The 27,766-nt window shown below is 42.5% G+C and overlaps 1 protein-coding gene and 1 long non-coding RNA gene across 2 annotated transcripts in view; both read right to left on the bottom strand.

The window, feature by feature from the left end:
• Nucleotides 1-26,469, bottom strand: part of LOC311100496 (receptor-type tyrosine-protein phosphatase H-like) — a gene marked incomplete at its 5' end in the record, with an annotated part of 31,316 nt that extends 4,847 nt beyond the window's left edge. Inside the window, 13 exons of the mRNA XM_084141419.1 lie at nucleotides 214-336; nucleotides 550-684; nucleotides 4,493-4,569; nucleotides 4,838-4,928; nucleotides 5,386-5,467; nucleotides 7,352-7,402; nucleotides 7,488-7,581; nucleotides 22,967-23,233; nucleotides 24,447-24,683; nucleotides 24,868-25,131; nucleotides 25,452-25,715; nucleotides 25,919-26,182; nucleotides 26,385-26,469. Of these exons, the coding sequence (XP_083997545.1) occupies nucleotides 214-336; nucleotides 550-684; nucleotides 4,493-4,569; nucleotides 4,838-4,928; nucleotides 5,386-5,467; nucleotides 7,352-7,402; nucleotides 7,488-7,581; nucleotides 22,967-23,233; nucleotides 24,447-24,683; nucleotides 24,868-25,131; nucleotides 25,452-25,715; nucleotides 25,919-26,182; nucleotides 26,385-26,469 (2,034 nt within the window). The remainder of the gene's footprint in view (nucleotides 1-213; nucleotides 337-549; nucleotides 685-4,492; nucleotides 4,570-4,837; nucleotides 4,929-5,385; nucleotides 5,468-7,351; nucleotides 7,403-7,487; nucleotides 7,582-22,966; nucleotides 23,234-24,446; nucleotides 24,684-24,867; nucleotides 25,132-25,451; nucleotides 25,716-25,918; nucleotides 26,183-26,384) is intronic.
• Nucleotides 26,470-26,540: 71 nt separating this feature from the next.
• Nucleotides 26,541-27,516, bottom strand: LOC311101094. Its single transcript, XR_014609877.1, has 3 exons — nucleotides 27,317-27,516; nucleotides 26,851-27,114; nucleotides 26,541-26,648 (listed from the first exon to the last, which is right to left on the bottom strand). It is a non-coding gene; the product is annotated as an uncharacterized lncRNA (long non-coding RNA).
• Between the last annotated feature and the right edge of the window lie 250 nt (nucleotides 27,517-27,766).

Here is a 27,766-nt window from a genome sequence, read left to right as displayed (position 1 = left end):
AGAAGAATTTCAACTAGTGGCAGAGGCGACATTCACACAGGTAAATTGTATTGTATTGTAAGCAGGGCACGCACTAAAAACCTTGTCTAGGGTTGTGTTCATAAGAGAGAAAATGTTTTGCAATGGATTTTAGTTTCCAAAACGATTTGCTATATGCGTGCCCTTCTTAAAACGTCCCAGGTTTCATATGAGGAGATAAAGCATAGTGCTCACATTTTTCACCACAAACTCCCGCAGTGTCCAGTTGGTTTCTCTCTTCTCGGATGTGACTGTGACCAACAGGTCTCCGTACAGGCTCGGGGTGTAGTCCAGAGGCCAGTACTGCTCACATTTAGTCTAAGAGAGAGACAGCCATGGAGACTAGGCAATTTAATCAATAGAAATACAGTAAATATAATCTTATCTGTCAAATTGCCATGGTCTGAGGGGGTTTGCCCATTCTAGTTATTCTATTTATATGACTACATCACTGTTTATCTGTGATATCCCCACATTTTCCACACAAAACCACACATAATGCAAAGCACATTAAAGACACACAGGACTCACCCTCCCTCTTTCGGTGCAGTTGGTTACCATGACCACGCCCTTTACCCTTTGCTCCCAGATCATTCTCCAGAAGTCTTTGATGGTGGCGGGCAGGGGACCCTGTGCAGCGATGTACTGTCTGCTGTTACCGTAGCCCTGAAACAGAAAGCATCATGGTTAACAAAACACACCTATTGTATTTATAGTAATTTAAAATGACTCATATGGTTCACTAATCAATATATCACAGCCACAACTTGTGTAAACATTTATAGGTGTATGTAGTCCTTTTAAGGCATCATATTAATCAGCGATATCGTACTATTATTACATTATGACATTTATAATTGACATAAAGGGTTTTGTTGGGAAGTATTGAAGCCCGTTTAGAGGCAACTGCCAGTAACTACTGAACAAAACTATAAATGCAACATGTAAAGTGTTGGTCCCTTGTTTCATGAGCTGAAATAAAAGATCCAAGAAATGTTCCATACGCACAAAACACATATTTCTCTCAAATGTTGTCCTTTGCCAAGTAATCCATCCACCTGACAGGAAGGTGATTAAACAGCATGATCATTACACAGGTGCACCTTGTGCTGGGGACAATAAAAGGCCACTCTAAAATGTGCAGTTTTGTCACACAACACAATACCACAGATGTCTCAAGTTTTGAGGTAGCGTGCAATTGGCTTGCTGACTGCAGGAATGTCCACCAGAGCTGTTGCCAGAGAATTTAATGTTAATTTCTCTACCAACGTCATTTTATACAATTTAGTGTACATCCAACAGGCCTCACAACCGCAGACTAGGGCTGTGGCGGTCATGAAATTTTGTCAGCCGGTGATTGTCAAGCAAGTAGCTGCCAGTCTCATGGTAATTGACCATTAATTAACATAAACACATTTAGCATCTCCTGGCTTCCATGCATAGCCTACAAGCCAGTGATGCAGGCCTTTGGAACATCTACATTTAAAAAGTATAATACATCTATGTAATATAGCCTACATCATCACAATAAATCCATTATTTATTTTAGACAGGTCTAAAGAAACATGATATGAAGAAAATGTAGTCTATTTCAGAAGAACATAATAGCATACTCTGAGTTGTCCTTATGTTAGGCCCTGATCTGGCTATGCCATATGAGTGTGGTTTACACTAGTTCATTTAGCAGACAAGATTTGCTTAGAATTCCATTGCATTATTTTATATTATTTTATAGTATGAAGAATACAATTGAACATAGCTGAATAAAATAGAAAGGATATTTTCTCCAAACGATTTGAGGGAGTGCACACATGCGGCTATTCTGCAGTTAACAAAGAAACAGGTACAGGTTATTTATGTAACTTTAGTTGTGATACAAATGTTGGTATATATGTTTTGATTTTTAATACATTCTAAGGCTGCATGATGTGACTCTAATGATGATTTGAAAAAAGTTGCATGAAAGGCATGAGCTCTGCTTTGTTTTTTGCACAGGCTGTACACACTTCATCAGTCTCTCAGTCTCTCATTCACAATTTGAGAAGCACTTGATAATGCGGTCAGTGGCCGTTGTGCCCTTCGGCTGAATATAATAATTATAATTCCCTTCTCCCGGCTGCGTGCCGAAGCACCTCTCACTCACATGGCTCTCAGTAACCATGATCGGGTCTTTCTCACAGGCTACAAGTGAAGACAGACACATCAGGGACGCAACTGCGCGCGTCCTTATCCAATTCCGAGGCACATATTGAAGATATTACAAGAGCTGTCCACATTTACTTTTCGGCAGCCAACAAGATGAATAGGCCTAACGAACAGCAAAAGCACTAGCCTATGTCAATCTACTATCCCCGTAGTACAAAAGTTGACCTATTCTATTCCGTGTGAGAAATAAATATTCCAAACATAGTCTGGGACAGTTGTGGGATGCGATAGATCCCAAATTAATAAAACCACTAGCATCAAAAAGCCTGTTTTAAGCAATGAGCCTGACTCAACAGATGAGAACATTTAGCTTAAAATGTTGATAAATATTACTCTATTTCTTAAAATTATAAGCTCAGCAATGCGCACACGGCAGTAGGCTATAAGCGTGAATGTTCCATTAGAAAACACCATTCTCAAAAGTGACCGTAAATGCGATTATTCATGTAATGCTTTTATTATAAAGGTGCATTTTTATGGTGACAATTATCTTCCCCAAATTTGAAACTCATGCGCTGCATATGTGTGCCAGTTAGACTACACCAATTGTAAAGCGGATTAATGTGCTTCATTTTAAGAAGTTATTTGGCCACTTTAGTTGTGCTACAAACCTTATCAAAACATATAGGCCTATGGGCTAGGCTACATGAGGTGTGCGACTATGATTTGAAAAAGTCACTCACAAAAAGCATGCGCTGTTTGCCTTAAGCTGGGCATGATCAAGTGATAATATATCAGTCACAAGTGATAGGCTAATATTGTCACCCATCACACTATTCTTGATTTAATCTTGTCTTTACATATACTAAATAATATGTGTGAAATTTGTTTTGATTTAGAATGGACCATTATCATGCACCTGTCTCGAAACGGGCAGTTGAAAAAAATACGTAATCTATGCACTTAAATAGCGAACGGAGGACGCTTTTCTCGTGGTTCATTTGAATGCCAGCCAGGTAGGCTATACTCCTGTTTTAAAGAGAAGCAATGTGCTTAATATTAGGAAAGTTAAGAAATAAATATAGTAGCCCTAGCTTATAGAAACCTGATGGGATCCTCCTGTTTTTAATAGAGGCCATCCCTCTGTTTTCTCATGCAATTGCATAGCCTATAGAAATGTTGCACAACATGAGCTCATGGGCTCTCATGAAGTGTTTGTTTATATTTTCCATCACATTTGCATTGATGTCGGAGTGATTAGCGGGACAATAGAGTGCTGAGTATCAGGCAAGTTTGGTAGGCTACTAAGGACCATCAGCAGCATCAGAGCTTGGAGAAGCCTAATTACTGTGACTAAACGGTCATGTGGAATTTGACTGCCATCATGACCGCCGCTGTGGCGGTAATACGGTCACCGTAACAGCCCTACCGCAGACCACGTGTAACCACGCCAGCCCAGGATCTCCACATCCGGCTCCTTCACCTGCGGGATCGTCTGAGACCAGCCACCCAGACTGCTGATGAAACAGAGGAGTATTTATGTCTGCAATAAAGCCTTTTTGGGGAATAACTCAGCTCTCATCTGAAAGCTCTCATCAAGGCAAAGGGTAGCTACTTTGAAGAATCTCAAATATAAAATATATTTTGATTTGTTTAACACTTTTTTGGTTACTACATGATTCCATATGTGTTATTTCATAGTTTTGATGTCTTCACTATTATTCTACAATGTAGAAAATAGTAAAAATAAAGAAAAAGCCTTGAATGAGTAGGTGTGTCCAAACTTTTGACTGGTAGTGTATAATATATATATATATATATATATATATATATATATATACATATTTCGATTGGCTGGGCCTTGCTGGATGTCCCATGTGGGTGGGCCTATGCCCTTCCAGGCCCACCCATGGCTGCGCCCCTGCCCAGTCATGTGAAAATCCATAAATTAGGGCCTAATTTATTTATTTCAATTGACTGATTTCCTTATATGAACTGTAACTCACTAAAATCGTTGAAATTGTTGCATTTTGCATTTATGTTTTTGTTCAGTATATTATAATATTATTACAATTGTACCTTTGGTGTTACGCAATGTTTATTTGTTTACCATGGGGGGGGGGGGGGGGGGGTGGTAAATTCCTAGCCAAACCTTTTCCATAAGTAAGCCTTTTAAAGTAGGCTATCAAGGTTTATGTCAGTATAGTAGATCAGTCTAGTACTTTTTAGAGGTGCAGTCACAGTAGGAATACCTGTGTAGGATCTCTAGGATTGATATGGACAGTGATCTGTATAAGGAAATCTGAGACTTACATGCTGCTGTACTTACTGGCATGTAATTCGCATTTATGTAGTCAGAGCTCATGTCGTGGTTTATCGTGGTTAGCTTCACCCGACACCAGTCATCTGGAGAGAGAGAGAGAAGATTTAAAATGACTAATGAGTTTTGTCCCATCAAACTTTACTTTGGAGAATATAACCCACAAAACCTCAAACTGTATAAAATCTGCAGGTGGGGTGTTTAGGCCAACGCCATCAGATTCCAGACATAGTTATCTGATCCACCCTATTATACTTGGTCAATTGGCTGACACAAAGTTCAACTGTTGCAAAGAATTCCACAACTGTATGTTGTTCATATGATGTGTAGAAATAGCAGCCAGAGTACACTTACATGGCAGTACATTGGTGAAGCGGTTCTTGTTCTTGTTCTCCTCCAGAAGGGCTGCTCTTTGAGTCTGCTCTGTGCCAACAGGGATGAAGTCCTGCATACAGATATAAAGCATAGATTGAGCATATTGTATAGAAAAACGAATTAATGTTAACATACTCCAATTAGTCGTCTGAAGGCTTATGCACAGACACACAGATGGATTACAAGTTGACAAAACAGGCCTATACATCCATTCTGATACTGTAATCACACTCACAGGGAAAGCAACATTGGACAATTGTCCAGCTACTTTGCATTACCAACTGTTATATAGGCTATTACGGTTGTACAACTTGCACCTCCAGACTTACCGTAGTTGTGCCGCAGAGCATCATGGGAGTTATGTGTGTTGAAATGAGCACGTTCATATACATGGTTAAACTGAATTCCTGTCTCTCATATCATCATTATTGAATTGTTGTGAAGATGTGGTTATGAAACACACGAGACATAACATCAACACCAGGATAAAACAAACAGAAGAGCAAGCATGGTTTCCTCATTGCTACCTGATACTCCTCACTGAATTGTCTGTTGGTGTCAGCGCTCATTCTGTAGTAGTGGTCTGAAAACTTCCACACTGGAATCGCTCTGGAGAAAATAGAAAATACAGTTAAAGGTATTTTCTGAGTTGAATATTTCATTTGTTACGGTAATATACATGTGATAATGTCTAACGCATGCTTAATTGGCCTTAAAATACACTCTTAGAAAAAAAGGTACAACCCTTTTGGGTTCCACAAAGAACCCGTTCCATTCCGATTGGAAGTGATGCAGACAATTACATTGATGGAAGTTTTTTTTTTCTTTTTTCTTTATTACCGTTCCACAGACGGTTCTACCTGAAACCAAAAAGGGTTCTACATGGAACAAAAAGGGGTTCTCCTATGGGGACAGCCGAAGAACCCTTTTGGAACCCTTTTTTTCTAGTGTACATAGGCTAGTTGCTATTTGGATACCCTTAAATCTAGCCTATATAGATATTTTGTCTTAACTTTTAAGATAAAAGTAAATGGTTGAGTTTAAAGGGGCAATCTGCAGCTGCTACATCCATATTTGGACTTAATGATATATACTCATTGATTCTTGAAGAATATTAATGCCTCATCAGCTAAATTCAACTGTCATACCACATCAGAACCCAACATAAGCATTTTTTTACTGTAGCTCAGTCGGTAGAGCATTGTGCTTACAACGCCAGGATAGTGGGTTTGATTCCCGGGACAACCGCTACTTGAAATGTATGAACACATGACTGTAAATCGCTTTGGATAAAAGTGTCTGCTAAATGGCATATGAATATATTGTATATTATATACAGTGCATTCGGGAAGTATTCAGACCCCTTGACTTTTTCCACATTTTGTTACGTTACAGCCTTATTCTGAAATTGATTAAATTATTAATTTTTCTCATCAATCTACACACAATACTCCATAATGACAAAGCGAAAACAGGTTTTTAGAAATGTTTGCAAATGTATAAAATAAAATAAACAGAAATACCTTAGCCACTCCACAGTAAAAGGCACGACAGCCCGCATGGAGTATGTCAAAAGGCACCTAAAGGACTCTCAGACCATGAGAAACAAGATTCTCTGGTCTGATGAAACCAAGATTGAACTCTTTGGCCTGACTGCCAAGTGTGACATCTGGAGGAAACCTGGCACCATCCCTACGGCGAAGAATGGTGGCAGCATCATGCTGTGGGGATGTTTTTCAGCGGCAAGGACTGGGAGACTAGTCAGGATCAAGAAAAAGATGAATGGAGCAAAGAGATCCTTGATGAAAACTTGCTCCAGTGCACTCAGGACCTCAGACCAACAGGACAACAACCCTAAGCACACAGCCAAGACAACGCAGCAGTGCCTTCGGGAACAGTCTCTGAATGTCCTTGAGCGACGCTCCCCATCCAACCTGACAGAGCTTGACAGGATCTGCAGAGAAGAATGGGAGAAACTCCCCAAATACAGGTGTGCCAAGCTTGTAGTGTCATACCCAAGAAGACTCGAGGCTGTAATCGCTGCCAAAGGTGCTTCAACAAAGTACTGAGTAAAGGGTCTGAATACTTATGTAAATGTGATTTTACAGTTTTTTATTTTTTATACATTTGTTTTTGCTTTGTCATTATGGGGTATTGGGTGTAGATTGATGAGGGGGAAAAACTATTTAATCCATTTTAGAATAAAGCTGTAATGTAACAAAATGTGGAAAAAGTCAAGGGGTGTGAATACCTTTCGAATGCATTGTATAAACACTGGATAGCCTCAAAACATAATGCGTATACCATGGATGGTCAGTCCTTGCATCCATCGCTCTGTCTATGAATGTGAGAGTGGTTACATTTCTCCAGCGCCATCCCTCGGCTTTTTACCAAAAAAGTGGTGGGGTGTCGCTTTGTTATTATTGGAACTGTGGATTGCCCCTTTAAGGCTAAGTCTGACTCTTAAATACTGTAAATAAACTGTATATATACTTGAATTTTTCGCCGGCTAGTTTGGATTCCACAAACAACGAGTTGAGCCGGCTATGGGAAAAGGAAAAAGAAAGACATTGATTATTGATTCCAAATGGTTTCCATATCTAAGATCATTAAAGGTAGCATCACCAACCTGAACATTTCTGGCTTCCAACGCCAAATGAAGAAACCCAGACAAACCAGGAGGCAGAGTACCAGCACAACCATGACTGACCATGCAATGACCCCTAAAGAGAAGAAACCTGGGCTTAGCATGAGCGCATAGAGCATGACATATTAATAACTAGGTTATAGGCCTACTTATAAACATCACATAAGAGTGATCATCATAATAGAGACAATGGGCTGTTCTTCCAAGGATACTAAGCAACATAAGTCTACTGACAATCACGCATGTAGTATCAACAGATAATGTAAAACAGTATCTACTGCCAGATCCCGCATAGGGGGAGAGACGCGGAAGCCCAGGTAGCCTAGCTGGCTCGGCAGTCTCAAATGGAGGTCGCTATTGAACGTTTCCAGCGGCGCTGCAGGAGCTGTGTTTACTTTGCTTTATTCCGGGACAATGTGGACTGTGCTGAATTTCAATGTAGCAACTGCTTGCTTGCGGAGGACTACAGGGTTGAAGTGGCTACTCTTAGCATGCAAGTAGCAAACCTACACAAGCTACTGGGGAATCCACGCCTGCCTACATTTTCTTTTTCTTCCACCCCAGTAGCCGGACGCCGCTCTGGTCTGGTGGAAGTGTCGCCGCTGTGTCGGCACTCCACAGCCGACTGGCCGGTGCTCAGCAGGGACCCATCCCCGAAGGGGTCTCCCCGTTCCCTGGAGAACGGAGCTGTTCTCGATCCAACCAACCAGCCATGGAGATAGGTCACTCACTGTGGAAAATCGAAAAAAGCATCCTCTGGCAACGGGGGTCTCCTTCGAGATGTTAAGCCCGGACCTGACACAGACCAGAAACGGCTTTGCCGCCCTGGATCCAGAGGTTGCGGTGCCTTCTTCCTTAGGGGCTTCCCATTCAAGATCGGATCCGGAGGTACCTGCGTCTTCGTCCTCTGTTCTGTCTCCCTCTCTGGTGGCTTCTAACTCAGGTTCAGCTCCTCAGAGCCCCCCCATCAGACAATGAGGCTGCCTGAGAGACCGGCCCATTCAACATCACCAGCTGTCATCATCGGCAGCTCTATGGTGAGAAACTCAGTTCCCAATGCAAAAACCCTGTGCTACACAGGAGCACGAGTACAAGACATCACAAAGCTGCTTCCGAATGTTCTACGACAGATACCGGGAGCTGACTCTGTCATAGTCCATGTAAGGTCAAACAAAATCAGGAAAGCTAGCTCGGAACATCTGAAAATGGATTATAAAGAACAGATTTTAGCATTAACCTCCACGGGATCAGTGTCCCTTATACAGGTCGGTTGCTGCTCAATATGCGATATGTGACTAGAATGGTGTTGTAAACAACAGACAACTTTCCGGGACATAGACATGTCTTATACAGTGAGGGAAAAAAGTATTTGATCCCCTGCTGATTTTGTACGTTTGCCCACTGACAAAGAAATGATCAGTCTATAATTTTAATGGTAGGTTTATTTGAACAGTGAGAGACAGAATAACAACAAAAACATCCTAAAATGTCAAAAATGTTATAAATTGATTTGCATTTTAATGAGGGAAATACGTTTTTGACCCCCTCTCAATCAGAAAGATTTCTGGCTCCCAGGTGTCCTTTATACAGGTAACAAGCTGAGATTAGGAGCACACTCTTAAAAGGAGTGCGCCTAATCTCAGCTTGTTACCTGTATAAAAGACACCTCTCCACAGAAGCAATCAATCAATCAGATTCCAAACTCTCCACCATGGCCAAGACCAAAGAGCTCTCCAAGGATGTCAAGGACAAGATTGTAGACCTACACAAGGCTGGAATGGGCTACAAGACCATCGCCAAGCAGCTTGGTGAGAAGGTGACAACAGTTGGTGCGATTATTCACAAATGGAAGAAACTGTCAATTTCCCTCGGCCTAGGGCTCCATGCAAGATCTCACCTCGTGGAGTTGCAATGAACATGAGAACGGTGAGGAATCAGCCCAGAACTACATGGGAGGATCATGTCAATGATCTCAAGGCAGCTGGGACCATAGAAAGCCAAGAAAACAATTGGTAACACATTACGCCGTGAAGGACTGAAATCCTGCAGCGCCCGCAAGGTCCCCTGCTCAAGAAAGCACATATACAGGCCCTTCTGAAGTTTGCCAATGAACATCTGAATGATTCAGAGGAGAACTGGGTGAAAGTGTTGTGGTCAGATGAGACCAAAATCGAGCTCTTTGGCATCAACTCAACTCTCCGTGTTTGGAGGAGGAGGAATGTTGTCTATGACCCCAAGAACACCATCTCCACCGTCAAACATGGAGGTGGAAACATTATGCTTTGGGGGTGTTATTCTGCTAAGGGGACAGGACATCTTCACCGCACCAAAGGGACGATGGACGGGGCCATGTACCGTCAAATCTTGGGTGAGAACCTCCTTCCCTCAGCCAGGGCATTGAAAATGGGTCGTGGATGGGTATTCCAGCATGACAATGACCCAAAACACACGGCCAAGGCAACAAAGGAGTGGCTCAAGAAGAAGCACATTAAGGTCCTGGAGTGGCCTAGCCAGTCTCCAGACCTTAATCCCATAGGAAATCTGTGGAGGGAGCTGAAGGTTCGAGTTGCCAAACGTCAGGCTCGAAACCTTAATGACTTGGAGAAGATCTGCAAAGAGGAGTGGGACAAAATCCCTCCTGAGATGTGTGCAAACCTGGTGGCCAACTACAAGAAACGTCTGACCTCTGTGATTGCCAACAAGGGTTTTTCTACCAAGTACTAAGTAATGTTTTGCAGAGGGGTCAAATACATATTTCCCTCATTAAAATGCAAATCAATTCATAACATTTCTGACATGCGTTTTTCTGGAGTTATTCTGTCTCTCACTGTTCAAATAAACCTACCATTAAAATTATAGACTGATCATGTCTTTGTCAGTGGGCAAACGTACAAAATCAGCAGGGGATCAAATACTTTTTTCCCTCACTGTATGGGCAGAAAGCATAAAATTATTGTTAATCTAACTTCAGTGTCCAATTTACAGTAGCTATTACAGCTAAAAAATACCATGCTATTGTTTGAGAACAGTGCACAACAACAAAACACTTTTATCACGGCAACTGGTTGGTACATTCACCTCTGAAAGTAAATAATGTACTTACATTCAGTAATCTTGCTCTGATTTGTCAACCTGAGGGTCCCAGAGATAAAATGTAGTGTAGTTTTGTTTGAAAAATCTATTTTTATATTAAAATGTAGGAACTGGGTTCTACAGTTTGACCTCTGGCTCCACACCCACCCCACCCGGCCATCTAGATGTGTGACGGTTAGTGTCTTTTCTGTAGGGAAGCTAATGATCCATCATGTATGACATTCCTGGGAGTGTGCAAATGTCACGCCCTGACCTATAGAAATCTAGTTAGTTTGGTCAGGGTGTGCATGTTTAGTTCTAGGTTGTTGTATATCTATGTTTAGATTCTAGTTGTTTGACTTCTATGTTGGCCGGATATGATTCCCAATCAGAGGCAGCTGTCGCTCGTTGTCTCTGATTGCGGATCATACTTAAGTAGCCTGGTTGCAATCCTTGTTTGTGGGATCTTGTTCCTGTTAGGCTGGTTGTTGTATAGCCCATAGGACTTTCACGGCACGTTGTTTTGTATGTTTATTCTAACAAATAAACATGTACGCCTTTCACGCTGCACCTTGGTCCGACCCGTCTCTCAACGTTCGTGACAGAAGATCCCACCAAACGAGGACCAAGCAGCATGGCCAGGAGCAGACATCCTGGACATGGGAGGAGATCCTGGATGGTAAGGGATCTTGGACATGGGAGGAGATCCAGGCTGGGATGGATCGTTGTCCTTGGGAACAGACAGAGGAAGCCCGGGTTAGAGAGGAGCAACAGCGACACCGACGGCGCTGGCCGAAGAGGAAGCCCGCGAGGCAGCCCCAATAATTTTTTGGGGGAGGGCTAAAGAGGTGGTCGGGGAGTGAGAGATAAGAGCCCCGACCACTGCACCCGGTGGGTTTCCAGTTTGAGTCCCTACGACCATGGGAACAGGAATGGGAACAGTTTTATACTGAGGAGTCGACGATGAGTTTCTGTTCCCTAACTCGTGGGGGCTCCTGGAGGAGGATTGGGCACGGAGAGTAAAGGACTGGTACAGTCGTAGACCTCCAGCGCCGGTTCCCAGTCCGGAACGCCTCGTGCCTGCTTCTCGCACCAAGCCAGTGGTGCGTGCTCCCAGTCCGGTAAGATCCGTGCCTGCTCCTCGCACCAAGCCAGTGGTGCGTGTCCCCAGTCCGGCCCGGCCCGTTCCTGCTCCTCGCACCAGACCTGTGGTGCGTGTCCCCAGTCCGGTACGGCCCGTGCCTGCTCCTCGCACCAAACCAGTGGTGCGTGTCGCCAGTCCGGTACGCCCCGTACCTGCTCCCCGCACCAAGCCACTGGTGCGTGTTCCCAGTCCAGTACGGCCCGTCCCTGCTCCTCGCACCAAACCAGTGGTGCGTGTCGCCAGCCCGGTACGCCCCGTACCTGCTCCCCGCACCAAGCCAGTGGTGCGTGTTCCCAGTCCAGTACGGCCCGTCCCTGCTCCTCTCACCAAACCAGTGGTGCATGTCGCAAGCCTGGTATGCCCCGTACCTGCTCCTCGCATCAGACCAGTGGTGTGTGTTCCCAGTCCGGCCCGGCCCGTCCCTGCTCCTCGCACCAGACCAGTGGTGCGTGTTCCCAGTCCGGCACGGCCCGTGCCCGTTCCACCGGTGCCTGGTCCAGCACCGGTCAGCGGCTCCACTCCTGAGTCAGAGCAGTCCGTTCCACCGGTGCTCAGGTCAGCGACTCCACTCCGGAGTCAGAGCAGTCCGCTCCACCGGTGCCTAGTCCAGTTCCGGTCAGCGGCTCCACTCCGGAGTCAGAGTATTCCGCTCCACCGGTGTCCAGTCCAGCTCCGGTCAGCGGCTCCACTCCAGAGCCAGAGCAGTCCGCTCCACCGGGATCCGGTTTAACTCCAGTCAGCGACTCCACTCCGGGTCCAGACGTCAGCCCCTCTCCAGGTTCGGGGTCTCCCACACCAGGGTCCAGACAGGGATCGGTGCATCGTGGAAGGACTGAGAGGGGAAGCTCCGCATTGAGGTCCAGACCGGTCTAGGGGTGCAACGCGGAGGCAGTAAGGGAGAAGACGTCACGCCCGGAGCCGCCACCAAGGCTGGAAGCCCACCCGGACCCTCCCCTGTTAAGTCAGGTTTGTACGGCCGGAGTCCGCACCTTTGGGGGTGGGGTACTGTCACGCCCTGACCTATAGAACTCTGGTTAGTTTGGTCAGGGTGTGCATGTTTAGTTCTAGGTTGTTGTATATCTATGTTTAGATTCTAGTTGTTTGACTTCTATGTTTGGCCGGGTATGATTCCCAATCAGAGGCAGCTGTCGCTCGTTGTCTCTGATTGGGGATCATACTTAAGTAGCCTGGTTGCAGTCCTTGTTTGTGGGATCTTGTTCCTGTTAGGCTGGTTGTTGTATAGCCCATAGGACTTTCACATCACGTTGTTTTTGTATGTTTATTCTAACAAATAAACATGTACGCCTTTCACGCTGCACCTTGGTCCAACCCGTCTCTCAACGTTCGTGACAGCAAACTTAAATTTTGTATTACCAAAGCCTTTTTTTAAATGTTCCCAATTTGGCACATCTGGGAAAACTCCTGGCAGACTTGATAAATAAAGGTTAAATAAATATAAAAAATATTGTGAAGTGATGTGTAATTTTTCACTGGATCAGTCTGAACCTTTGCACACACACTGCTGCCATCTAGTGGACAACATCTCAATTACATCTATAATCCTACATCAATGTCTGGCCTTTCTCTTGCATTTCAAAGATCATGCAAAAATAAAATAATAGAAAACGCATGTTTTTTTGTTTTACCAGATATAACGTGTTATATTCTCCTACAATAATTTCAAATTTCCACAAACTTCAAAGTGTTTCCTTTCAAATGATATTAAGAATATGCATATCCTTGCTTCAGGTCCTGAGCTACAGGCAGTTAGATTTGGGTATGTCATTTTAGGGAAAAATTGAATAAAATTGTATTTTTACTAAAGTACTGTTATGCGAAAATGGAAAAAAAGGGTCCAATCCTTAATAGGTTTAAAAGACTCCAAAACACTGCCAATCATTTCAGGTCCAGTACCATCGTTGGGCTGCGGGTGTGAAAGATTCAGCAGGCTACTGGCATTACATATCTGGCTAAAATATTACTGTAGCTCTGCTGGAATCACTTTTATAGATAACTTTGACACCTTCTAGAAACAGAAGATACTCTACAGGAATGATGGAGTCCATCCAAATCATCTTGGCTCCTGGACTCTGTCCACGCATTTCAAGGCTGCATTGAAACAATGACTTAGCAATGACCCAAGACCAGCTCAGTTAATCCCTACCATTGTGACACTGAGTTGTCATAATGCTGCATCAAATGTACATTATTCTAGGGGTGTCGGCAGACACAATGTAAGTAACTTAATTTATGTCCCCCTAATTGCCCTGAATACCTCTGTTGATCCTACAGCTATTGTATGCAGTAATCATGAGCCTATGAACCAGAGTTACACTGTTAGCACTGAGGTGGTGTGCCCTAGTAGGAAGACCATTGTGTGCAGCTCACTCTGCACTATCAGCTCCAATTTAAATAACATGAGCAAGTCTACTTCTGATAAGCTTCTCAGTAAAGCATTAAAAACAATCAAGCAACTCAGAAAAGTGCTAAAAATACCCCATATTAACATATGCAGCCTGGGGAACAAGGTCCATGAAGTCAATAACTTGCTTGTAACAGATGACATTCATATTCTGACTATCTCTGAAACTCACTTAGATAATACCTTTGATGATACAGTGGTAGCAATACATGTTTCTAACATCTACCGAAAAGACAGAAACGCCAACGGGGGCGTTGTTGTAGTATATATTCAGAACCACATTCCTGTAAAGCTTAGAGACGATCTCATGTTAAATACTGTTGAAGTAATATGGCTACAGGTTCATCTGCCTCACCTAAAGCCCATTCTTGTAGGAAGCTGCTAAAGACCACCAAGTGCTAACAGTCAGTATCTGGATAATATGTGTGAAATGCTTGATAATGTATGTGATATCAACAGAGAAGTATATTTTCTGGGTGATTGTAAATATTGACTGGCTCTCATTAAGCTGCCCACTCAAGAAACAACTTCAAACTGTAACCAGTGCCAGCAACCTGGTTCAGGTTGTCAGTCAACTTACCAGGGTATTTACAAAAAGCACATAAATTAAATCATCAACATGTATTGATCACATCTACTAATGCTGCAGAAATGTGCTTTAAAGCAGTATCCAAATCCATAGGATGTAGTGATCACAATATAGTAGCCATATCTAGGAAAACCTAAGTTCCAAAGGCTGGGCCTAATATAGTGTATAAGAGGTCATACAATAAGTTTTGTAGTGATTCATATGTTGATGGTGTAAAGAATATTTGCTGGTCTGTGGTGTGTAATGAGGAGCAACCAGACGCTGCACTTGACACATTTATGAAATTGCTTATTCCAGTTACTAATAAGCATGCACCCATTAAGAAAATGACTGTAAAAACGGTTAAATCCCCTTGGATTGATGATTAATTGAAAAATTGTATGGTTGAGAGGGATGAGGCAAATGTATGGCAAATAAGTCTGGCAGCACAACTGATTGGCAAACGTACTGCAAATTAAGAAATCATGTGACTAAACTAAATAAAAATAAAAATAAACTATACTATGAAACAAAAATAAATGATATAAAGAATGGTAGTAAAAAGCTTTGGAGCACCTTCAATGACATTTTGGGGAAAAAGGCAAATTCGGCTCCATCATTCATTGAATCAGATGGCTCATTCATCACAAAATCCACTGATATTGCCAACTACTTTAATGAGTTCTTCATTGGCAAGATAAGCAAACTTAGGTATGACATGCCAGCAACAAACGCTGACACTACACATCCAAGTATATCTGACCAAATTATGAAAGGCAAGAATTTTGAATTCCATAAAGTCGGATTGGAAGAGGTGAAAAAAATATTGTTGTCTATCAACAATGACAAGCAACCGGGGTCTGACAATCTGGACGGGAAATTACTGAGGATAATAGCGGACGATATTGCCACTCCTATTTGCCACATCTTAAATTTAAGCCTACTAGAATGTGTGTGCTCTCAGGCCTGGAGGGAAGCTAAAGTAATTCCGCTACCCAAGAATAGTAAAGCCCCCTTTACTGGGTCAAATAGCTACCTATTAGCCTGTTACCAACCCTTAGTAAACTTCTGGAAAAAATTGTGTTTGACCAGATACAATGCTATTTCACAGTTAACAAACTGACAACAGACTTTCAGCACGCTTATACGGAAGGACACTCAACAAGCACAGCACTTACACAAATGACTGATGATTGGCTGAGAGAAATTGATGATAAAATGATTGTGGGGGCTGTCATGTTAGACTTCAGTGCAGCTTTTGACATTATCGATCATAGTCTGCTGCTGGAAAAACGTATGTGTTATGGCTTTACACCCCCTGCTATAATGTGGATAAAGAGTTACTTATCTAACAGAACACAGAGGGTGTTTTTTTAATGGAAGCCTCTCAAACATAATCCAGGTAGAATCAGGAATTCCCCAGGGCAGCTGTTTAGGCCCCTTACTTTTTTCCATCTTTACTAACGACATGCCACTGGCTTTGAGTGAAGCTGACTCAACACTATACACGTCAGCTACTACAGCAACTGAAATAACTGCAACAATTAACAAAGAGCTGCAGTTAGTTTTGGAATGGGTAGCAAGGAATAAGTTAGTCCTAAATATTTCCTAAACTAAAAGCATTGTATTTGGGACAAATCATTCAACTACATCTCGTAATGAATAATGTGGAAATTGAGCAAGTTGAGGTGACTAAACTGCTTGGAGTAACCCTGGATTGTAAACTGTCATGGTCAAAACATATTGATAAAACAGTAGCTAAAATGGGGAGAAGTCTGTCCATAATAAAGTTCTGCTCTTTTTTATTTATTTATTTAACCAGGTAAACCAGATGAGAACAAGTTCTCATTTACAACTGCGGCCTGGCCAAGATAAAGCAAAGCAGTGCGATAAAAACAACAACACAGAGTTACATATGGGGTAAACAAAACATAAAGTCAAAAATACAACAGAAAATATATATACAGTGTGTGCAAATGTAGTAAGTTATGGAGATAAGGCAATAAATAGGCCATAGTGCAAAATAGTTACAATTTCGTATTAACACTGGAATGATAGATGTGCAAAAGATTATGTGCAAATAGAGATACTGGGATGCAAATTAGCAAAATAAATAATAATATGGGGATGAGGTAGTTGGTTGGGCTAATTTCAGAATGTCTGTGTACAGGTGCAGTGATCGGTAAGCTGTTCTGACAACTGACACTTAAAGTTAGTGAGGGAGATAAGAGTCTCCAGCTTCAGAGATTATTGCAGTTCGTTCCAGTCATTGGCAGCAGAGAACTGGAAGGAATGGCGGCCAAAGGAGGTGTTGGCTTTGGGGATGATCAGTGAGATATACCTGCTGGAGCGCAGACTACGGGTGGGTGTTGCTATGGTGACAAGTGAGCTAAGATAAGATGGGGATTTGCCTAGCAGTGATTTATAGATGACCTGGAGCCAGTGGGTTTGGCGACGAATATGTAGTGAGGGCCTGCCAACAAGAGCATACAGGTCACAATGGTGGGTAGTATATGGGTCTTTGGTGACAAAACGGATGGCACTGTGATAGACTACATCCAATTTGCTGAGTAGAGTGTTGGAGGCTATTTTGTAAATGACATCGCCATAGTCAAGGATCGGTAGGATAGTCAGTTTTACGAGGGCATGGCAGCATGAGTGAAGGGGCTTTGTTGTGAAATAGGAAGCCGAATCTAGATCTAACTTTTGATTGGATATGCTTAATGTGAGTCTGGAAGGAGAGTTTACAGTCTAACCAGACACATAGGTATTTGTAGTTGTCCACATACTTTAGGTCAGACCCGCCGAGAGTAGTGATTCTAGTCGGGTGGGCGGGTGCAAGCAGCATTTGGTTGAAAAGCATGCATTTAGTTTTACTAGTGTTTAAGAGCAGTTGGAGGCTACGGGAGGAGTGTTGTATGGCGTTGAAGCTCGTTTGGAGGTTTGTTAACACAGTGTCCAATGAAGGGCCAGATGTATACAAAATGGTGTCGTCCGCATAGAGGTGGATCCGAGCGTCACCAGCAGCAAGAGCAACATCATTGATATACACAGAGAATAGAGTCAGCCCAAGAATTTAACCCTGTAGCACACCCATAGAGACGGCCAGAGGTCCAGACAACAGGCCCTCCGATTTGACACATTGAACTCTATCTGAGAAGTAGTTGGTGAACCAGGCGAGGCAGTCATTAGAGAAACCAAGGCAATTTAGTCTGCCAATAAGAATGCGGTGGTTGACAGAGTCGAAAGCCTTGGCCAGGTCGATGAAGACGGCTGCGCAGTACTGTCTTTTATCGATCGCGGTTATAATATCGTTCAGGACCTTGAGCGTGGCTGAGGTGCACCCATGACCAGCTCGGAAACCGGATTGCAAAATGGATGGTGATCTGTTTGTTAACTTGGCTATCAAATACTTTCGAAAGCCAGGGCAGGATGGATATAGGTCTGTAACAGTTTGGATCTAGAGTGTCACCCCCTTTGAAGAGGGGGATGACCGCGGCAGCTTTCCAATCTCTGGGGATCTCAGACGTTACGAAAGAGAGGTTGAACAGGCTAGTAATAGGGGTTGCGACAATTTTGGCGGCTAATTTTAGAAAGAAAGGGTCCAGATTGTCTAGCCCAGCTGATTTGTAGGGGTCCAGATTTTTCAGCTCTTTCAGAACATCAGCTGTCTGAATTTGTGTGAAGGAGAAGCGGGGGGGGGCATGGGCACGTTGCAGCGGAGGGTGCAGAGCTGGTGGCCGGGGTAGTGGTAGCCAGGTGGAAAGCATGGCCAGCCGTAGCAAAATGCTTGTTGAAATTCTCGATTATTGTAGATTTATCTGTGGTGACAGTGTTTCCTAGCCTCAGTGCAGTGGGCAGTTGGGAGGAGGTGCTCTTATTTTCCATGGACTTTACAGTGTCCCAAAACTTTTTGGAGTTAGTGCTACAGGATGCAAATTTCTGTTTGAAATTTTCTCTGCCTTCTTAACAACACTATCAACAAGGCAGGTCCTACAGGCCCTAGTTTTGTCGCACCTAGACTACTGTTCAATAGTGTGGTCAGGTGCCACAAAGAGGGACTTGGGAAAATTGCAGTTGGCTCAGAACAGGGCATCAATAGCCTAGGCCTAGGTGTGTGGAGACACATATTGTAGGTTACGATATGAGGAAGAACTTATAGTCCTAAAAATGCTTTCCAGTTTCACTGACTCACCCAATGATGCACAGCTCACTAGCTCACTTTGTAAAACAATACTTGGAAGTTCATCAAATATTTTGGTAGCCTACAGCATATAGTGTTCTCTTTTCAGCAGGAGCCATTCGCTTTTCTGTGTTTTCCCTCGATTTGTATTTTAAATATTGCAAAAGGCCTGTTTTGTCTGCATGCTGTTTTTTCTCTAATGCCTCCATCACACTGACAGTGTCATTGCATTTTGGTACACCAGAAATACATTCATTTCCAATGGAATGCTGCATTTGCCTTGCAGCATTGCGTTGCAGAAGCAGTTGCAGTGCGTTCTGTGTGGTGCATACGTTGGTATGCGTCAAACTGTATGCGCAGACGGTTTGACAGAAACGGTAGCAGAAGGTGAATGTTGACCTTTTGTTGCACACATATCCAGATGATGCCGTGTACCATTTTGCGCAAACACTGTTGGTGTGATCAAGGCGTGACAGATTTGCTGTGCGTTCCCGACTGTAGGCTATTTCTTGTTATTGTGCTACAATCCACAACTAGGCAATTTTTTTAAAGAAGCTATTGATCCTCTCTGGGTAAATTATAGGTCTCATGGTGTAATAGGCTATTCTGAATTATTTCATTTATTTCTGAACAGACAGCAGTAATTCTATAACTTTGGCAAGTTTACTTCAATTTATCAGGGGTGCTGCAGTTCCTTCAGAAACCTTTGCACGATTCTACAAGGAAATAAATGATGAAGTGCAATGCTGGAGAGATGAGAGTTGCAGGGTCATGTCTATCAGAGCAGAGAGGGAGAGAGATCATAGAAAGTGAATCTCATTCTAATTATGTGATAGATAGTGGCGCGCTTCTCACACAGCCATGGACTCGTGTTGGTCTCAAACATAGGTTACAATGTTGCGCAAACCATAAACCCGGGCTGAAAATCTACTTTTTTTTTTGTGTGGGCAGGCGAATGAACGAAAAGGCAACTGAAATTATCTTTGATCGCTTTTGTTAAAAATTGTACATTGCAAAAAGTGAAAAATATTTTCCATGTCACCAGAGGTACCGGATCCAGCCAAATAGGTTACGGAACAAAACAGTCCAAAACGGAGAGGTTTTAAGCACTATATATAATAAATAAAAACAATTTCAACGATTTTACTGAATTACAGTTTATATAAGGAAATCAGTCAATTAAAATAAATATATTAGGCCATGATCTATGGATTTCACATGATTGGGCAGGGGCGCAGCCATGGGTGGGCCTGGGAGGGCACAGGCCCACCCACTGGGGAGCCAGGCCCAGCCAATCAGAAGGAGTTTTTCCCCAGAAAATGACTTTATTACAGACATAAATAAATCAAATCAAATCAAATTTTATTGGTCACATACACATATTTAGCAGATGTTGTTGCGGGTGTAGCAAAATGCTTGTGTTCCTAGCTCCGACAGTGCCGTAGTATCTAACAATTCAGAACAATACACAAATCTAAAAGTAAAATAATGGAGTGGAGTGGCATTGACTAAAATACAGTAGAATAGAATACAGTATATAGATAATAGATGAGTAAAGCAGTATGTAAATATAATTAAAGTGACTAGTGTTCCATTATTAAAGTGGCCAGTGTTTCCATGTCTACGTATATAGGGCAGCAGCCTCTAAGGTGCACGGTTGAGTAGCCGGGTGGTAGCCGGCTAGTGATGGCTATTAAAAAGTCTGATGGCGTTGAGATAGAAGCTGTTTTTCAGTCTCTCTGTCCCAGCTTTGATGCACCTGTACTTCTGGATGATAACGGGGTGAACAGGCCGTGGCTCGGGTGGTTGATGTCCTTGATGATCTTTTTGGCCTTCCTGTGACATCGGGTGCTGTAGGTGTCCTGGAGGGCAGGTAGTTTGCCCCTGGTGATTCGTTGGGCAAGACCGCACCATCCTTTGGAGAGCCCTGCGGTTGCGGGTGGTGCAGTTGCCATACCAGGCGGTGATACAGCCCGACAGGATGCTCTCAATTGTACATCTGTAGGAGTTTCTGAGAGTCTTAGGGACCAAGCTGAATTTCTTCAGCCTCCTGAGGTTGAAGAGGTGCTGTTGCGCCTTCTGTGTAGGTGGACCATTTCAGATTGTCAGTGAAATAAATACTCCTCAGTTTCATCAGCTTTCTGTGTGGCTGGTCTCAGACGATCCCGCAGTTGAAGAAGCCGGATGTGGAGCTCCTGGGCTGTGGTCTGCGGTTGTGAGGCCAGTTGGACGTACTGCCAAATTCTCTAAAATGACGTTCGATGCAGCTTATGGTAGAGAAATTACCATTAAATTCTCTGGCAACAACTCTGGTGGACATTCCTGCAGTCAGAATGCAAATCTTGTCTGCTAAATGAACTAGTGTAAACTTGTGTCCTCCTGAGTGGCGCAGTGGTCTAAGGCACTGCATCGCAGTGCTAACTGTGCCACTAGAGATCCTGGTTTGAATCCAGGCTCTGTCGCAGCCGGCCGCGACCGGGAGACTCATGGGCGGCGCACAATTGGCCCAGGGTAGGGGAGGGAATGGCCGGCAGGGATGTAGCTCAGTTGATAGAGCATGGCATTTGCAACGCCAGGGTTGTGGGTTCAATTCCCACGGGGGGCCAGTATAAAAAAATATGTATTCACTAACTGTAAGTCGCTCTGGATAAGAGCGTCTGCTAAATGACTTAAATGTAAATGTAAACCACACTCATATGGCATATCCATATCAGGGCCTAACATAAGGACAACTCAGAGTATACTATTCTGTTCTTCTGAAATAGACTACGTTTTCTTCATATCATGTTTCTTTAGACCTGTCTAAAATACATAATGGATTTATTGTGATGGTGTAGGCTATATTACATGGATTTATTAGACTTTTTAAAATGTAGATGTTCCAAAGGTCTGCATCACTGGCTTGTAGGCTATGCGTGGAAGCCAGGAGATGCTAAATGTGTTTATGTTAATTAACGATCAATTACCGTGTGACCGGCAGGTATTTGCTTGACAATCACCGGCTGACAAAATTTCATGACCACCACAGCCCTAGTCTGTGGATGTGAGGCTGGTTGGATGTACTGCCAAATTCTCTAAAAAGATGTTGGAGGCAGATTATGGTAGATAAATGAACATTCACTTCTCTGGCAACAGCTCTGGTGGACATTCCTGCAGTCAGCATGCCAATTGCACGCTCCCTCAAAACTTGAGACATCTGTGGCATTGTGTTGTGTGACAAAACTGCACATTTTAGAGTGGCCTTTTATTGTCCCCAGCACAAGGTGCACCTGTGTAATGATCATGCTGTTGTGATGGAAAATGTTATGTTGGTGCTTTTCTATTTATACATTTCTGTGTTCTCCGTTTGTGCTTTTCTATAAACCAATTTCTGTGTTCATGCAAGTGACTGATTGAACGAATCCTCACTATCAGTATCTGCAATTCGGCGGTACGCCCAGAACCTTGTTTAGAGAAAGGGATATCTCAGTTTCAAGGTCTCAGCTTATGAATTAGCTAAATCATACAAATGTGACTTGTCTGCAGTATACAGGAGAACTAACAGCACTGCCCCGTTAGAGCTCACTTCAGACCGGTACTTTATGCATCTAAGTTTGACTGTGACCTCTCCAGCTTGCTGACAATAAACAATGATTAATTTAAGATTGACTTCGAGTGTCCCTGTGTTAGAATTTACACAACACTGTTTAATCAGCTTCTTGATATGCCACACCTGTCAGGTCGATGGATTATCTTGGCAAAGGATAAATGCTCACTTACAGGGATGTAAACAAATTTGTGCCAAAAATGTGAGAGAAATAAGCTTTTTGTGCGTATGGAAAATGTATGCATTCTTTTATTTCAGCTCATGAAACATGGGACCAACACTTTACACTTTACGTTGTGTTTATATTTTTGTTCAGTATAAATGCACTTCCTTTTGAATACAGGAAGCTGGTGAGATGCCTTGGTTTACCGTGTTTATCACATCATGCTGTGTGTAGCTACTGTTACATCAGCAGTACTACAGATATCAATGACCAATTGTTGAACCTTTAAACATGAGTTAAAGATAAATGCCAGTCTCACTCACCCCTTGGGTCTGTATGACAGCTGAAAGAGAAAGCCTTGATACTCCTGCGAGGCCCAGAGATTGAGACCAAAGTCACTTGATAGGTCTGGGCAGGTTGAACCCCAGTGATTTCAGTCTCCATCACCTGCTCTCCCTTCACCTGCTGAGGGCTTTTCCCAGCTACAGTCACCTCCACACTGGTCCATAGTCCCTCCGGCGCATCCCAGGACAGAGAGAAAGCGTAGCCGCCGGACAGATAGTCACATTTTCCTGTTAGGTCTGGGGGAACTGATTAAAACAAAGGAAGATGTCACATAACATTAACTGCCTGCTAAAGTCACTATCCTACAGGTGTCCCATATACAATAATGCTAGGCTAATAATATACAGTGAGGGAAAAAAGCATTTGATCCCCTGCTGATTTTGTACATTTGCCCACTGACAAAGAAATGATCAGTCTATAATTTTAATGGTAGGTTTATTTTAACAGTGAGAGACAGAATAACAACAAAAAAATCTAGAAAAATGCATGTCAAAAATGTTATGAATTGATTTGCATTTTAATGAGGGAAATACGTATTTGACCCCTCTGCAAAACATGACTTAGTACTTGGTGGCAAAACCCTTGTTGGCAATCACAGAGGTCAGACGTTTCTTGTAGTTGGCCACCAGGTTTGCACACATCTCAGGAGGGATTTTGTCCCACTCCTCTTTGCAGATCTTCTCCAAGTCATAAAGGTGATGACCCCAAGAACACCATCCCCACCGTCAAACATGGAGGTGGAAACATTATGCTTTGGGGGTGTTTTTCTGCTAAAGGGACAGGACAACTTCACCGCATCAAAGGGACGATGGACGGGGCCATGTACCGTAAAATCTTGGGTGAGAACCTCCTTCCCTCAGCCAGGGCATTGAAAATGGGTCGTGGATGGGTATTCCAGCATGACAATGACCCAAAACACAGGGCCAACGCAACAAAGGAGTGGCTCATGAAGAAGCACATTAAGGTCCTGGAGTGGCCTAGCCAGTCTCCATACCTTAATCCCATAGAAAATCTGTGGAGGGAGCTGAAGGTTCAAGTTACCAAACGTCAGCCTCGAAACCTTAATGACTTGGAGAAGATCTGCAAAGAGGAGTGGAACAAAATCCCTCTTGAGATGTGTGCAAACCTGGTGGCCAACTACAAGAAACGTCTGACCTCTGTGATTGCCAACAAGGGTTTTGCCACCAAGTACTAAGTCATGTTTTGCAGAGGGGTCAAATACTTATTTCCCTCATTAAAATGCAAATCAATTCATAACATTTTTGACATGCGTTTTTCTTGATTTTTTTGTTGTTATTCTGTCTCTCACTGTTCAAATAAACCTACCATTAAAATTATAGACTGATCATTTCTTTGTCAGTGGGCAAACGTACAAAATCAGCAGGGGATCAAATACTTTTTTAAATAATTGTAATTAATGGACTAAACACAATGTTCTTGACAAAGTAAGTGACTCACCCACAGTCTCTGTGTGTGTACACTGCCTAAGGTCTTTAGAATAATTTGTATACTGAAGAGACACTGTATAATTTGAGCCAGGATACAGGTCAGTGAATAACACTTTGCCATCACCAGCATTGTCATGGGTTTTAGAGTAAGTTTCATTAGTTGCTGTCGCACTGGTGAACAACCCAGGGATTTTAGCCTCGATAGTTGAGGTAGTAACGTTCCAGGGTAAAACAGCACAGTTTATTTCTGTAGGGAAAAAAACAAGTGGATTCTGTTAATAGCTTTCACATTTGAGGATTAATAAAGTTTTATGTATCAAATTACTTCAATCCTTTCTCCATAGTACACATATAAAAATGTAATTGTTAACATTCAGTGTAGTCACAAACAACACCTGATTGGAAATCAAGGGGGAAAAAAGGATGTTTACTCGTTACTGTGAAGTTGCTTTCTCCACTGCTCCAGATGCCATCAAACACGGTGAAGAGGGTGAAGTCATATCTTTTCCCAACATCGAGAAGTCCAACAGTATGTGTCACTGTTTCTTCCAATTCAGGAATGGGTATCAGTTCTTTATCGGTGAACTGCAACACATAACTGGAGACGCCATATGCCGGCCTTTTCCACTCCAGAGTTACACTGGTCTCAGTGCGGTGTGACTCTGTTGCAGTGACAGCCTCAACATTGAGGGGAGCTGATACAGAGAGAGACAGACAGAAGAAACGTTAAATCATACACACTCAATGCACTGTTTCAAGACGGACTATACATGGCTAATCTTGAAACATGTATCACATGCAGGTTTTTATCCCAATACCTCTTCAGTATTAGACAATTCCACAATTATATTGCATGAATAAAAATCTACTATTTAACGTGTAATTCTGAGAAGAAAAAAAACATTGTGGTTTATGAAGGTTATAGCAACATCCATTTTAACTGTATCACACAAGAGTGAATGAAATTAAAATAGTAAGGGACAGTCTTATATCCACCCCCCAAAAAATATCTTACCAGTGACTGCAGATAATTTACTTCCAATACTTCTGATATCTTCAATCACAGTGAAGATAGAGAAGTTGTATTTTGTCCCAGCATCGAGAGATGAGACTGTGTGTGTCACTATTTCACTTGTATCAGATACAGGGATGGTATTATTAGTCCCATTGCTGAACTGCAGCTCATAAGTGATCCCTTCTCCCTTCACCTTGTTCCACTGCAGAGTTACACTGGTCTCATTTTGCCTTGTCACATTGACACGATCTACACTGAGGGGACCTAAGATAGAAAAACAGGAAGATAATGTAAATGAATGCCTTCACAATGCATTCACAATGTATTCACAACTAATGTCACTCACTTTGTACATTTAAGAAAGTATAGATTCAATATTATCTATGATGTCATTACTAACATATTGACATATGGACTCATTAAAGGATGCAAGAAATAACACAGAATCCATTTTAAAAGAGACTCACGGGTGATTGTGAGCACATTGTATCCATTGCTTGGTAATTTTTCAAACACAGTGAAGATAGAGAAGTTGTATTTTGTCCCAGCATCGAGAGATGAGACTGTGTATGTCACTGTTTCACTTGTATCAGATACAGGGATGGTAGTATTAGTCCCATTGTTGAACTGCAGCACATAAGTGATCCCTTCCCCCTCCACCTTCTTCCATTGAAGAGTTAGACTGGTCTCAGTTTGCCTTGTCACACTGACACGATCTACACTGAGGGGACCTAAGATAGAAAAACAGGAAGATAATGTAAATTAATGCCTTCACAATGCATTCACAATGTATTCACAACTAATGTCACTCACTTTGTACATTTAAGAAAGTATAGATTCAATATTATCTATGATGTCATTCCTAACATATTGACATATGGACTCATTAAAGGATGCAAGAAATAACACAGAATCCATTTTAAAGAGACTCACGGGTGATTGTGAGCACATTGTATCCATTGCTTGGTAATTTTTCAAACACAGTGAAGATAGAGAAGTTGTATTTTGTCCCAGCATCGAGAGATGAGACTGTGTATGCCACTGTTTCACTTGTATCAGATACAGGGATGGTATTATTAGTCCCATTGTTGAACTGCAGCACATAAGTGATCCCTTCCCCCTCCACCTTCTTCCATTGAAGAGTTAGACTGGTCTCAGTTTGCCTTGTCACATTGACACGATCTACACTGAGGGGACCTAAGATAGAAAAACAGGAAGATAATGTAAATGAATGCCTTCACAATGCATTCACAATGTATTCACAACTAATGTCACTCACTTTGTACATTTAAGAAAGTATAGATTCAATATTATCTATGATGTCATTACTAACATATTGACATATGGACTCATTAAAGGATGCAAGAAATAACACAGAATCCATTTTAAAGAGACTCACGGGTGATTGTGAGCACATTGTATCCATTGCTTGGTAATTTTTCAAACACAGTGAAGATAGAGAAGTTGTATTTTGTCCCAGCATCGAGAGATGAGACTGTGTATGTCACTGTTTCACTTGTATCAGATACAGGGATGGTATTATTAGTCCCATTGTTGAACTGCAGCACATAAGTGATCCCTTCCCCCTCCACCTTCTTCCATTGAAGAGTTAGACTGGTCTCAGTTTGCCTTGTCACATTGACACGATCTACACTGATGGGACCTAAGATAGAAAAACAGGAAGATAATGTAAATTAATGCCTTCACAATGCATCCACAATGTATTCACAACTAATGTCACTCACTTTGTACATTTAAGAAAGTATAGATTCAATATTTTCTATGATGTCATTACTAACATATTGACATATGAACTCATTAAAGGATGCAAGAAATAACACAGAATCCATTTTAAAGAGACTCACGGGTGATTGTGAGCACATTGTATCCATTGCTTGGTAATTTTTCAAACACAGTGAAGATAGAGAAGTTGTATTTTGTCCCAGCATCGAGAGATGAGACTGTGTATGTCACTGTTTCACTTGTATCAGATACAGGGATGGTAGTATTAGTCCCATTGTTGAACTGCAGCACATAAGTGATCCCTTCCCCCTCCACCTTCTTCCATTGAAGAGTTAGACTGGTCTCAGTTTGCCTTGTCACTTTGACATCAGCTACGTTGCGGGGAGCTGAAACAGTAGAGAGGCAAATCAAATATGACCCTTCTAACAAGAATGCACTTCAGGACTGACTACATTAGTACATCATGTGTCACCCACTCGTTAATTTGTAAAACACATGAAATCCATGCAAAACTATACCGCATTGTTGAATTCTGTTTTAAACTTTGACACTACAGCATACATGCAGGTTTT

This window comes from Coregonus lavaretus (assembly GCF_964263955.1).
Source record: "Coregonus lavaretus genome assembly, chromosome: 25".
Taxonomy (NCBI): Eukaryota; Metazoa; Chordata; class Actinopteri; order Salmoniformes; family Salmonidae; genus Coregonus; species Coregonus lavaretus.
The sequence above is the reverse complement of the archived record's forward strand: the minus strand, read 5'-3'. Positions and strand labels throughout refer to the sequence as shown.